This window comes from Salmo salar, chromosome ssa07, assembly GCF_905237065.1.
Source record: "Salmo salar chromosome ssa07, Ssal_v3.1, whole genome shotgun sequence".
NCBI classification, from domain to species: Eukaryota; Metazoa; Chordata; class Actinopteri; order Salmoniformes; family Salmonidae; genus Salmo; species Salmo salar.
The window spans coordinates 18,100,539-18,115,103 of NC_059448.1; the positions used below are offsets into that span (position 1 = coordinate 18,100,539).

The window sequence follows — 14,565 nt, forward strand, 5'->3', positions numbered from 1 at the left end:
GTTGTTTGGCATTGAAGCTCGTTTGGAAGTTTGTTAACACAGTGTCCAAAGAAGGGACAGAAGTATACAGAATGGTGTCGTCTGCGTAGAGGTGGATCAGAGAATCACCAGCAGCAAGAGCGACATCATTGATGTATACAGAGAAAAGAGTCAGCCCGAGAATTGAACTCTGTGGCACCCCCATAGAGACTGCCAGAGGTCCGGACAACAGGCCCTCCGATTTGACACACTGAACTATCTGAGAAGTAGCTGGTGAACCAGGCGAGGCAGTCATTTGAGAAACCAAGGCTATTGAGTCTGCCGATAAAAATGCGGTGATTGACAGAGTCGAAAGCCTTGGCCAGGTCGATGAAGACGGCTGCACAGTACTGTCTGTTATCGATGGCGGTTATGATATCGTTTAGGACCTTGAGCGTGGCTGAGGTGCATCCATGACCAGCTTGGAAACCACATTGCATAGTGGAGAAGGTACGGTGGGATTCGAAATGGTCGGTGATCTGTTAACTTGGCTTTCGAAGATTTTAGAAAGGCAGGGCAGGATGGATATAGGTCTATAACAGTTTGGGTCTAGAGTGTCTCCCCCTTTGAAGAGGGGGATGACCGCGGCAGCTTTCCAATCTTTGGGGGATCTCAGACGATACGAAAGGGAGGTTGAACAAGCTAGTAATAGGGGTTGCAACATTTTCGGCGGATAATTTTAGAAAGAGAGGGTCCAGATTGTCTAGCCCAGCTGATTTGTAGGGATCCAGATTTTGCAGCTCTTTCAGAACATCAGCTGTCTGGGCCTGGGCAAGTTGCTAACATACTGCATGCTAGTTTACCGAAGTTGACAAAGCCATAAATATATATAGACTAACATTAGTAAGAAAAGCTTCTGTTCTACTGTTTGGACAACACAGCTGTTTGCTTTTTTAACTTGTTTGCGAGTTGCTTTGCATCTTGTTTACTTTCTGAAGTGGATGCCACCCCCCTAACCATTCCCAATACAACAATCTTGAGTTCTACAAACAGTGATTAATTACCATATCCGAGGTTCATGGAACCCATCTGATTGGTGAGCTGCTGTGCTGGGGCCTGGGGGGCCATGCTGTGGTAGGGGGAATTAGGGGGTTGTCCATACGGAGAGGCGGAAGCAGCAGCAGCAGGAGAGGCAGGGTACCTGGAGGACAGTAAACAAAGAGCTAAATATTGTCTGTTCCAACAGACAAAAAAAAAAAAACTTCTGTTAATTTACCTATTAGTGGATTGAAGAAAATGGAAGATGGAATGCACTAAGAGTATTGGGATGAAGCCATGGGTGCCTTTCAATTCTTGACCCTTTTACCCAAAGTGTGCACTTGCTCCCTCCCACTCATTGGTTGAAAGCAATGACATGGTGTTAACATGGGCTAGAGGGTGTTTCTAGCATAGGTATTACACCAGTCCATTCCATTTACATTTAATACAATTCCATTAGGTGGATAGATCAAGTGCATACTTCAGGAAGGGTAGAATTCAACCATTAGAACGTTATTGTGGTAAATAGACTCTGCTTGGTGGAGTAAGCTCTGTTACCTTTGAGGGTGAGCTCCATTCTGCTGACCGTTTGAGCCATACTGGCTGGAGACCTCTGGTGGAGGCATGCCGGAGGGGGAGGACACAGGCTTCATCAAACCTGGAAGGTAAAGAATCCTCTTATGGTCACACAATATATACACAAAGTATGCACCTGAGCAAAATGTCTCATCTAAATGCTATGCCAATAGCATTGCTGTCCACAAAGCATCCTCTTGCAGTCACACATTACATACACAGTACACACGGGCAAGCCTTCTAAATAACAAGGCGATAGCATGGCCGTGCACAGAAATGCATATCCCTAGGCTTAAATGTTGTCATTTCAATTGGAAGCTGCATTGCTTGAATCATGAACAAGCAATTGCTCCTGGTATAATAAAGAATTGCACACTTCCCAAATGACAAGATCCGACCGGTTGGATGAAAAGCTAAAACAGAAGATTTTACAGGAGGAATGAGAGACCAAAGGAACGTGGCTTTACCTGTTGGTGGGGCTGGGAATGACTGAGGTTGTCCCCCATAGTGTCCATAGAGGGGCTGGGCAGGCGAACTCCCAAACCCAGCTGGGTAGCCCACCATCCCAGGCTGGGCCTGGGAGTATGGAGGCGTGGCAACATAACCCTGCTGACTCATCCTAAATGCTGTTAAGGTCTTCTCATTCCAAAATGGCGGAGATCCAAGAACCTGCAAAGACGGAAGCAAGGAATTTTGTTTTCTGAGGAGGCAGTTAATTTAAGGCAGTCTAGACTTGAAGGGCCAAGAAAATGTTGCTTGAATTTAGTCGTGAGATTACAAAAGCTCTAATTCACAGAATTTCACCAACCACAGCATTTAGACACTGACACTGCACAGGGGAACATTTTTCCTAGATCGCCCACTTGACAGTAGAGGTCGACCGATTATGATTTTTCAATGCCGATACCGATTATTGCATGCCCCCCTCCCCCAAAAAATCTGATACCGATTAATCGGCCGATTTTTTTTATTTATTTGTAATAATGACAATTACAACAATACTGAATGAACACTTATTTTAACTTAATATAATACATAAATACTATCAATTTAGCCTCAAATAAATTATGAAACATGTTCAATTTGGTTTAAATAATGCAAAAACAAAGTGTTGGAGAAGAAAGTAAAAGTGCAATATGTGCCATGTAAAAAAGCTAACGTTTAAGTTCCTTGCTCAGAACATGAGAACATATGAAAGCTGGTGGTTCCTTTTAACATGAGTCTTCAATATTCCCGGGTAAGAAGTTTTAGGTTGTAGTTATTATAGGAATTATAGGACTATTTCGCTCTATACGATTTGTATTTCATATACCTTTGACTGTTGGATGTTCTTATAGGCACTTTAGTATTGCCACTGTAACAGTATAGCTTCCGTCCCTCTCCTCGCTCCTATCTCGGCTCAAACCAGGAACACATCGACAACAGCCACCCTCGAAGCAGCGTTACCCATGCAGAGCAAGGGGAACAACTACTCCAAGTCTCAGAGCGAGTGACGTTTGAAACGCTATTAGCGCGCACCCGGCTAACTAGCTAGCCATTTCACTTCGGGAACACCAGCCTAATCTTGGGAGTTGATGGGCTTGAAGTCATAAACAGCGCATTGCTTGAAGAATTGCGAAGGGCTGCTGGCAAAACGCACAAAAGTGCTGTTTGAATGAATGCTTAGGAGCCTGCTGGTGCCTATCACCGCTCAGTCAGACTGCTCTATCAAATCATAGACTTAATTATAATATAATAAACACACAGAAATACGAGCCTTAGGTCATTAATATGGTCGAATCCAGAAACTATCATCTCGAAAACAAAACATTTTTTCAGTGAAATATGGAACCGTTCCGTATTTTATCTAACGGGTGGCATCGAAGTCGAAATATTCCTGTTACATTGCACAACCTTCAATGTTATGTCATAATTACGTAAAAGTCTGGCAAATTAGTTCACAACGAGCCAGGCGGCCCAAACTGTTGCTTATACCCTGACTCTGCGTGCAATGAAGGCAAGAGAACTGACACAATTTCACCTGGTTAATATTGCCTGCTAACCTGGATTTCTTTTAGCTAAATATGCAGGTTTAAAAATATATACTACTGTGTATTGATTTTAAGAAAGGCATTGATGTTTATGGTTAGGTACAGTCGTGCAACGATTGTGCTTTTTTCGCAAATGCGCCCCCGTTTGGTGAAGTTGGCTGTCTTTGTTAGGAAGAAATAGTATTCACACAGTTCGTAACGAGCCAGGCGGCCCAAACTGCTGCATATACCCTGACTCTGTTGCAGAGGTGACACATTTTCACTAGTTAAAATAAATTAATGTTAGCAGACAATATTAACTAAATATGCAGGTTTAAAAATATATACTTGTGTATTGATTTTAAGAAACACTGATGTTTATGGTTAGGTACACATTGGAGCAACGACAGTCCTTTTTCGCGAATGCGCTCCGCTTATATGCAACGCAGGACAGGCTAGATAAACTAGTAATATCATCAACCATGTGTAGTTAACTAGTGATTATGATTGATTGTTTTTTATAAAGATAAGTTTAATGCTAGCTAGCAACTTACCTTGGCTTCTTACTGCATTCGCGTAACAGGCAGGCTCCTCGTGGAGTGCAATGTAAAGCAGGTGGTTAGAGCATTGGACTAGTTAACCGTAAGGTTGCAAGATTGAATCCCTAAACTGACAAGGTAAAAATCTGTCATTCTGCCCCTGAACAAGGCAGTTAACCCACCGTTCCTAGGCCGTCATTGAAAATAAGAATGTGTTCTTAACTGACTTGCCTAGTTATATATATATATATGTGTACTCTCTCTAGAGAATGTGTACTCATATATATATATATATATATATATATAGAGAGAGAGAGAGTACACATTCTTATTTTCAATGACGGCCTAGGAACGGTGGGTTAACTGCCTTGTTCAGGGGCAGAATGACAGATTTTTACCTTGTCAGTTTAGGGATTCAATCTTGCAACCTTACGGTTAACTAGTCCAATGCTCTAACCACCTGCTTTACATTGCACTCCACGAGGAGCCTGCCTGTTACGCAAATCGGTGGCCAAAAATAATGATTATCGATTGTTATGAAAACTTGAAATCTGCCCTAATTAATTGGCCATTCCGATTAATCGGTTGACCTCTACTTGACAGGTTCGTGGTCTTCAGTAAAAAAAAATCCCCCACACCTAACATCAGTATTCTCCACCAGGCAACGCCAACAAGCAATATTTGACCTCAAGACAACAAGACCCAAGCGCATTGGACCGTTGGAGATAAGGTCCCATCGTCATTGTCTAATCTACGAGTGACTATACTTATGTCCGTTTCCTGCAACAATGCTTCTAAAATAAGATGTCCTATTTTCTCAAGATGAATATATGCGATAACATTTGACAATGGTTGGTTCATGATGAAATATTGGAGCAGAAATTGTAGGCTATAGATATCTTTAGCTGTTCAAATTATTCACCTGCAGTGTTGGTGAAATCATTCTTGAGCAATAGGCCTCTCAATAAGGCCAACGGTTATAAATAAATAACTAAATACATAGACCTAAATAAATGTGTCACCTTCTGCAAAATAGTATGCTATATGGCAAAGACAAATAATTGTTCTCCCTTGTAAACTATTCTTTATCCTTTAATCTCACGGTAAAGTTGACATTTTCTCCATTTTAGAACCAACTAAGCTTGACTTGATGAACTTCCACACTATAGCCTACACACAGTTGTCAAATCTTGTTCAATTAAGGCCACATAAACAACTGTCTCGCATTGACAACTCCGTTCTCGACTCGTAAGCTATCAAATGCAAAAGTGATTAAAATAAAAAATTGAAATCCATAAATGAAGACAGATATCAAGAGACAGTCATAGCAACAAAAAAAATAAAAAATGTAAGATGAGTCCTTCAGCCACTACCCAGAATTGCCACGTCAAAGACCGTTATTTTCGACACAAATCTTAGCATAGCCAACCTAGGTAACGTTAGTCTACCATTTAGTTACAACCAGACTGCCGCCGATATTTCTCAACTGCATGACAATATATCAGTTGTTTGCAGCACCCGAAACAATATCCATCTATCCAGCGCACAACATGCGTTTCGGAAAGGCTTAGTGTACGTTATTTACAAATAGATACATTGTTGTTCATACAAGGACTTGTCTACATATGAAACTAAGTTTGCGTCACGGCAAAAGCATTCGGGTATAAACATGCATTTCAATAGACCAATATATGATAAAATACCCTCTTACAAAACCCATTAGGCTTTTCTGTGCAATTATTTACCTGTATTCTGAGGAGTATCTGCCGCGTCTTCTACTCTGAATTCCTGATAGTGAAAGCGGAGTGCCACGTCAAACTCCAACACAGCACCGGTCCCTATGCCATGTTTTCACTAGTTACCCCAGCCACAAAGTTAAAATTGCCGATATCGTAAAAATCATGAAAACAAATATCTGCTTTATGGTATTAATTTAAGGTTAGGGTTCGGCATAAGACTAGCAGTGTGATTAAGGTTAGGGTTAGGTTAATAATCACATTTTAAGAAAATACATTTTAGAAATAGGCGGGGTTTTTGACTTTGTGGCTGGGTTAACTAGTGACGACCCCCATGTATCGCACTGTAGTTCTCAGTGGTACATGCGCATGCGCCAATTTGTGGGACACCCTACAGGTCAGCATAGACCAATTGCGCCGATTGCGTAGCATTAAAACTCTTCAAGGCCCAGTAAATTGTGCAGTTCTGATTTCACAGTTAAGCCTATAGCTATGGCATAAGGTAGGATAAATGTAAACCAGTAAACTATGAAGGAAGATGGGTAGGCCCATTGCTTTCATTTTCCATTCACTATGCAGTAGTAGGTAGATATCCACTGTCAGGTGATCTTTAAAGGTGTATGTAATTGAGACCAGACCAGATCGTTCATAGAAAACAATTAGTCTCAGCAGGCTAGATCTACAAAATTCCAGATTTTGTGCAGATTATTTATCATGTGAAACCATCGTTTCCACAGTCAATCAGCAATTGATTTCAATTGTTTCGTCTTTGCATAATTGTTGGCTACACGTGGCTGTATTGTGTTCATTCACTTTCTAGTGTTCGTTTAGGCCTGCGTATGCTCAAGACAAATTCCCTATCAGTAAATGAAGTTTATATTCTATTATGTATCGCCAAGGGTAAGTCCATTCTGTTAAATTCTATAGGTGTGGCCAAACGGAAAAGAGTACACTCAATATCCTTGGCACCTCACATGCCCATACTCGACAAAATTGACCGCGGGCCACATACTGAAAACGTCATCAGATAGGCTATTCAAATATACAATGCAATTAATCAATATATTTATACGGTTAAACAATAACAATTAAATAACTTTCAACCAATATGCTACGTAGGCCAACAAACCCATTTGACTAGAAAACCAGGCAGCATAATCGATACATTGGCTACATTGAGATATCAGAGCTCATTATTATTGTAACTACACGGTATGAAAAGTTCAACCCCGACTCAGTTGTGGCCCCATACAAATCCTGCTACAAGACATTCCCAAGAGCGCACGACTTGATTCGCGCGCGGGCGGGTCCATATGCAATGACGTTTCAGAGCGGGCTGGACTCTGCATAACTTGCAGATGATGGGAATTATACTGCACTGTGCTGCTCTTGGTTTCATAGAGCCCTGTTGGTCCAACTCCGGACAACTTGATGATAGCGGTTTTGGTGGGAGCCTGTTGCGTGTGGCATGGGCACTGGGGATTATATCTGTGTTACGGTGCACGGAGGCGCGCCCTGGGGCTTCAGTCTCCGCGAGGGAGAGGGGGATGCCTACCGACGTTTGCAGGTTTATCAGGTAGAAACATCATTCGTTTGAAGTATGTTGTTTGTTAATTGTTTATGCTTTTGGATTTGGAGTGTTTTAACAGACTAAGGGAGCCTTCATCAACTTTATGCTGTGTCGCATTGCGGGTTTGTTTAGTCTCGCTTTTATTTGTGGAATTGTTGTATTGAATCATGAAACAAGTTAATTTACATGTCATATAGAGTGTGGCTTTAGGAACGTGGTTATGTCAAACATGTTTTGAAACTCCATTTTCAAAAGAGGATGTCATCTATTTTACAGTACAATTCTGATTTGGCTGATATGCTAGTGCATCCAGACGAACAGTAGTTTATAATGTTAGTAATTGTTACCAGCTGGAATAATGGTGCCTTTCACAATGGCATAACAGTCTTGGTGAGAATTTGTGGCCAACTAGTTATATTCTCCTCATGTTTAGAGGAACAGTGGCGATTTGGAAATGAATTCACTACCTGCACTGGAAATGTAGCCTATTTGATGGTGAGACAGGTATATGAATGATGTTGCTCTTTAGGGTTAATGTTCTATATATTCTATGGTTAATTGTTTTGAAAAACCTTCATTTGGGAAGATGCTGTGAGCGCGTTTGTTTGGAACAAGCAGAATTCCCAATTTTCTGGTGTGTCGGAGATGTTTTGTGCGTAGGATTCTTGGAGACCCTTATATGGTCAGGGCTCGAGGGCTGCAGCGATCCATTATCACTAGTGAAGATTTCAGCAAGAATCTAAACACGCGCTCGAGCTGTGGAAAGGAGAGAGACCGTTGCTATGCGCCGGGAGCGTACCTTCAGAGGTCACGGAGTGGTACCAATTTAAACAACAACAAGAGAAAGAAGGAAAGCTGTTGAACGGGGCATTTTCATTTAGATTAAAAATAAATCGATTCAGATTCATCTTGTTTAATTGAAGATTATAATTTAAGCCTAATAGGCCTAATTGCGCAGCCAACCACTTGTTGATTCATTTAGTATTGTAGGCCTATCCCATAAAGGCCTAATCTGTATTACTGGCAACACAATACTATGCATTACTGGCTACACATTACTGCTTTTAAGCAATTGCCTTCCCTTGCACTAAAAGTTCATCCAGGTGGAAGTGATATATGGGCATCCGAATAAAAAATCCTGAGCCAATAAATATTTGAATACTTCATGAAATACTAAATACTTAGGGTTCCTAAACTTTGTGGAAGTACTTCCACCTAAGTGAAATTTTAAGTGGGCACACAACACTGACCCAAACCTCACTTGTAGCCATTTGCTGTGTTTTAGGACAATTTTAGTCATTACAGTGCCTTCAGAATGTATTCACACCTCTTGACTTTTTTCATATTTTCTTGTGTTACAAATTGGGATTAAAATTGATTTAGTTGTTTTTTCCCAACGATCTATACAACAAATACTCAAATGTCAAAGTGGATTTTTTTTTTTTAGTTATTTTTGAAGATGAATGAAAAAAATTGTATCTTGATTAGATAAGTATTCAACCCCTTGATTCAATACATGTTAGAGTTACCTTTGGCAGCGATTACACCTGTGAGGCTTTTTGGGTAAGTCTCTAAGAGCTTTGCACACCTGGATTGTACAATATTTGCACATTATTCTTCTTTAAACTCTTCAAGCTCCGTCAGGTTGGTTGTTGATCATTGGTAGACAGCCATTTTCAAGGCTTGCCATAGATTTTCAGGTCAATTTAAGTCAAAATTGTAACTAGGCCACTCAGGAACATTCAATGTCATCTTGGTAAGCAACTCCAGTGTATATTTATTTGGCCTTGTGCTTTAGGTTATTGTCCTGCTGAAAGGAAAATTTGTCTCCCAGTGTCTGTTGGAAAGCAGACTGAACCAGGTTTTCCTCTAGGATTTTGCCAGTTATTAGCTCTACTCCTTTTCTTTTTATCCTAAAAAACACCCTAGTCCTTGTCGATGACAAGCATACCCATAACATGATGCAGCCACCACCATGCTTGAAAATATGAAGAATGGTACTCAGTGATGTGTTGGAATTGCCTCAAACGTTCAAATGCTTTGTATTCAGGAAAACATTTCTTTGCCTCATTTTTTGCAGTATTACTTTAGTGCCTTTTTCACTCTGTCATTTAGGTTAGTATTGTGGAGTGTTGTTGAGCCATTCTATGTTTTCTCCTATCACAGCCATTCAACTCTGTAACTGGAACTCCAGGAAACGATGGACCAAATATTGAAGAATTTAAGGTCCTTTTTTGACAGACGTTGAAACTCAGTGCTTTGTAACTTGTTGACATCAATCCTAAATGGTGGTTTCCCAGTCACAGATTAAGCCTAGTCCTGGTCTAAAAAGCATGCTTAAATGGAGACTCTTCGTTCAAAAGTGCTTTTTAGTCCAGGTCTAGGCATTGTCTGTGTCTGGTAAACCGGCCCTGAGGCTGTTAGCAAAGTTATTTATCAGGAGAGCATGGTAAGTTACTCATCACGAGAGCATAGTTTACTGAAGCACCTCCACTCTTATCTACAACATAGTGTAGACTACACAGCATTTCATAGATGGTATAATTCATTTTTACTGCAGTGGGCTAAATCAGGGTCACAGTGTTTCTTGGTAGTCTTAAACAAATCGACTTTGAAACAAAAGTACACTCCTCATACACATGGTTATGGGCTTAAAGAAAGACACCTGTATCATGTCAAATATAGAGTTGAAATGTATTCAATTTTGAGTTTGCATCCCAATATTACACTTTTTATACATTAGAGAAGACTTCTTGGCGGGGTTTTGAAAGTGTCTGTTATGAAATTATGAAAATATAAATAATATTCCACCCATGAGGTCACTAGGTAATTTGACTGCAGGAAAGGTCTACATAGAATGTCATAGTCATAATTACATTTTAAAAGAGCTGTCCACTGCCTGGATTAATAATGCTCCCTTTGAGCGCCAATATGATCTCTTCCACCTCTACTACATTTTTTTGGCTTTACCAAGACTTTTTAAATCACATGATACCATGTGAAAAGCATAACCTCAAGCCTGACTGAAATAGCCAAAACTGCTCCACTAGAATGGTGACCCTTGAACGGCGGACCTACCTATTGGGGCGTGCTCTCTCTGCTGTCTCCTGTAGTCCACGATCAGCTCCTTTTGTAGACGTTGAGAGAGAGAGGTTATTTTCCTGGCACCACTCCGCCAAGGCACACACCACCTCCTGTTGCCTGTCTTGTCGTTGTTGGTAATCAGGGGTATCACTGTTGTGTCATCAGCAAACTTGATGATTGTCTAAACAGCACTAAACAGCATTGCAGTGTTTACAGTGTTGGGGAGTAGTGAACTGCATGTACAGTAGTTCAACTAGTAATATAACTATATTTTTTAGTAGCTTGGTGGTAGTTGAACCAAATTCCAATCTTGGTAGTGTTTTCAGTAGTTAATTATGTTTTTGCCATGTAGCGGTTTAGCTAACTATTGAACTGCACACCATTTTTTGGGGGGCAAAAATAAGTCAACAAGAATTTCCTTTCTTTTCCGGCATCAGACCTGCCCAATTCTCACTTGAAACTTAGGTTTTTGTGTTTATTAAATTACACATTCTGTTAACATCTGACTCCATAGTGATCTGTTCTTGCAGTCATGTTTCTTAACTTAGCACTTTTTTTTGTAAGATTGTACCATCTATAACCTAAAAGGGTCCTTTGGCTGTCCCCATAGGAGAACTCTTTGAAGAACCCTTTTGGATCTAGGTAGAACTCTTTTGGGTTCCATGTAGAACCCTCTTTTCTAAGAGTGTAGTCTGACATTTTAGATTTAGGTATGATCATTTTACACTAATTAGTTTGAATGTAGTGAACTACTTTCAGAGTAATTTTTGCAAAGTAAACTATATTTTTCTTAAGGATAGCTTTATTAACTTGTTCCAGTGTGAAGTAATTGGTAGCTTGGTAAACTGCACTGAACAAAAATATAAATGCAACAATTTCAAAGATTTTACTGAGTTACAGTTCATATAAGGAAATCAGTCAATTGAAATAAATTATAGGCCCTAATCTATGGATTTCACATGACTGGGAAAACAGATACGCATCTGCTTCCCTGAGACGGTTTTTGACAGTTTGTGCAAACATTATTCGGTTGTGCAAACTACAGTTTCATTAGCTGTCCGGGTGGTTGGTCTCAGACGATCCTGCAGGTGAAGAAACCGGATGTGGAGGTCCTGGGCTGGCGTGGTTACATGTGATTTGCAGTTGTGAGGCCAATTGGACGTACTGCCAAATTCTCTAAAATGACGTTGCAGACGGCTTATGGTAGAAAAATTTACATTAAATTCTCTGGCAACACCTCTAGTGGACATTCTTGCAGTAAGCATGCCAATTGCACACTCCCTCAAAACTTGAGACATCTGTGGTATTGTGTTGTGGGACAAAAGTACACATTTTAGAGTGGCCTTTTATTGTCCCCAGCAAAAGTGCACCTGTGTAATGATCATGCTGTTTAATCAGCTTCTTGATATGTCACACCAGTCAGGTGAATGGATTATCTTGGCAAAGGAGAAATGCTCACTAACAGGGATGTAAACAAATTTGTGCACAACATTTGAGAGAAATAAGCTTTTGTGCGCATGGAACATTTCTGGGATATTTTATTTCAGCTCATGAAAACACTTTACATGTTGCGTTTATATTTTTGTTCAGTGTATATTTTCAGAGTAGCTTGCCTGACAGGATGCTCTCAATTGTGCATCTGTAAAAGTATGTGAGGGATTTAGGTGCCAAGACACATTTCTTCAGCATATATTTGGCTATTTTGAAAATGTTAGCTTTTTGTGTCATTCAATTTCAACTGAAGTCATCTTTCATTCTATTACTTTATGTTGACATTCAATTGATTTAGTTAATTTATTTGGGACATTGACAAACAAGTAACAACTTTGACATATAAAAAATGACACTGATGCTGTATTATATCATCCATGAGAAGCATCACTCGTCCACAGCCACTCCAGAAAGGTCATCTATAAATAAGTCAACCAACTGGATTTCAATTTTTAGACAGTCTTGCTTCTCAACCTTGTTATTTGCACAACTGGGGAACATGTTGACATTCCAAAAAAGACAGCTATAGAGCAAAGTGACTTAAGCAAGGCAGCTGTGAAAGAGGCCTTTCTAATGTAGCGTGGGGAAATTGAAATAGTAAATAAAAGGTGAATTACATTTGTAGGGAAATGCACCCCTACCCCCTACTCTTCAAGTGACTCTTCAAAGTCTTCAAAGAGTTTTGCACATGACATCCTCATTGTCTAATTATTTGATTTGTCGAACAAGTATCATTCTACTGCAGTGTTTTAGGGTGCTAAGCTCCAAAAGAGGGTCCCGCCACAGTCTGAGCACATTGTTATATAAGTACTGTGTGAATGTTTTTAGCTTAGCTGTAAGAATGTTGCCTGTGCTGATGTGAAATGTCAATAGAAGACGTCTCTTGCTAGTCTACGCCTCAGTCGAGGATATCTGAAGAGTGACCTCATCCTAACAGAAAGTCATCTGGAAGACATAACTTTTAGCTTGTCTCAATACTTTTTGAGGGGGGTTGGGGCGGGGGCGGGTCAAGCGCTGTAAAAGTTTAAAAAGCTAACATACCAAGATTATGAGAAATACTCCACTGTCAGAGGTAGGGTACTTTCATATCTGATTAGTTGGAGTTATTCAAAGCTTCTGTTGGATTAGGTGTGAGCAGGGCTCCCTCTCCAAGGAGAAAGTGATTGTTCAATGTACTGACATGCAGTAGATCACAGTGTGAGGGGGTCTCTCTACACTCTCAAGAGGCAGTTTTCCATATATGGGAAGTTATTTTGTAAGTTTTGGGAGTCCTGGCTCAAGAACAAAGTTGCTGAAGTCACAACCCACAATTTCTTCTTTTTTTTTTTTTTTAAAGGTGCAGAAACTCTTTAGCGTGACTGAAAGGCAGCCAAATTTCTGTAAGTGGGGGATACTTATTTGCAAAACCTTATTTGGATAGTCCTAAGTAGATGGTTTGTCGATGTTCAGTGATAGACGTTCAACAACATTTCACTTATTATCTAAATCAAATTAAACTTTATTTGTCACATGCGCCGAATACAACAGGTGTAGACCTTACCGGGAAAAGCTTACTTACAAGCCCTTAACCAACAGTGCCGTTCAAGAAAGAGTTAAGAAAATATTTACCAAATAAATTGAAGTAAAAAAATAATAAAAAGTAACAAAATAACAATAACAAGGCTATATACAGAGTCAATGTGTGGGAGTACAGGTTAGTCGAGGTAATTTGTACATGTAGGGAGGGATGAAGTGACTATGCATAGATAATAAACAGAATAGCAAAAGTGTCAATGTAAATAGTCCGGTGGCCATTGGATTAATTGTTCAGCAGTCTTATGGCTTGGGGTAGAAGCTGTTAAGGAGACTTTTGGACCTAGACTTGGCGCTCCGGTACCACTTGCGTGCGGTAGCAGAGAGAACAGTCTATAACTTGGGTGACTGGAGTCTTTGACAATTTTGGGGATTGTCTCTGACACCGCTTAATATATAGGTCCTGGATGGCAGGAAGCTTGGCCCCAGTGATGTACTGGGCCGTACGCACTACCCTCTGTAGCGCCTAACGGTCAGATGCCGAGCAGTTGCCATACCAGGTGGTGATGCAACCGGTCAGGATACTCTCGATGGTGCAGCTGTAGATCTTTGAGGATCTGGGGACCCATGCCAAATCTTTTCAGTCTCCTGGGGGGGAAAAGGTGTTGTCGTGACCTCTTCACGACTGTCTTGGTGTGTTTGGACCATGATAGTTTGTTGGTGATGTGGACACCAAGGAACTTGAAACTCACGACCCACTCCACTACAACCCCGTCAATGTTAATGGGGGCCTGTTTGGCCCGCCTTTTCCTGTAGTCCGCAATCAGCTCCTTTTGTCTTGCTCACGTTGAGTGAGAGGTTGTTGTCCTGGCACCACACTGCCAGGTGTCTGACCTCCTCCCTATAGGCTGTCTCATCGTTGTCGGTGATCACTGTTGTGTCGTCAGAAAACTCAATGATGGTGTTGGAGTTGTTTGACCATGCAGTCATGAGTGAACAGGGAGTACAGGAGGACTAGGAACACATTCCTGAGGGGCCCCCGTGTTGAGGAT

The 14,565-nt window shown here is 40.7% G+C and overlaps 2 protein-coding genes across 5 annotated transcripts in view; one reads left to right on the forward strand and one right to left on the reverse strand.

The window, feature by feature from the left end:
- Window positions 1-6,139, reverse strand: part of LOC106608613 (protein transport protein Sec24D) — a 29,820-nt gene extending 23,681 nt beyond the window's left edge. For both annotated transcript variants that reach the window (XM_014206649.2, XM_014206648.2), the window contains exons 1-4: window positions 5,866-6,139; window positions 2,040-2,241; window positions 1,555-1,654; window positions 1,023-1,159 (exon numbers count right to left, since the gene is read on the reverse strand). In XM_014206649.2, coding sequence (XP_014062124.2) covers window positions 1,023-1,159; window positions 1,555-1,654; window positions 2,040-2,190 — 388 coding nt within the window. In that variant the 5' untranslated portion in view covers window positions 2,191-2,241; window positions 5,866-6,139. The remainder of the gene's footprint in view (window positions 1-1,022; window positions 1,160-1,554; window positions 1,655-2,039; window positions 2,242-5,865) is intronic.
- A 1,089-nt stretch (window positions 6,140-7,228) lies between these two features.
- The window catches only part of LOC106608612 (synaptopodin-2), a 39,748-nt gene continuing 32,411 nt past the window's right edge, over window positions 7,229-14,565 (forward strand). For 2 of the 3 annotated variants that reach the window (XM_014206647.2, XM_014206645.2), the window contains exon 1: window positions 7,234-7,432. In XM_014206647.2, the coding sequence (XP_014062122.2) occupies window positions 7,325-7,432 (108 nt within the window). In that variant the 5' untranslated portion in view covers window positions 7,234-7,324. Of the gene's footprint in view, window positions 7,433-14,565 lie in introns of all 3 variants that reach the window. The other variant, XM_014206646.2, reaches the window with a different exon arrangement.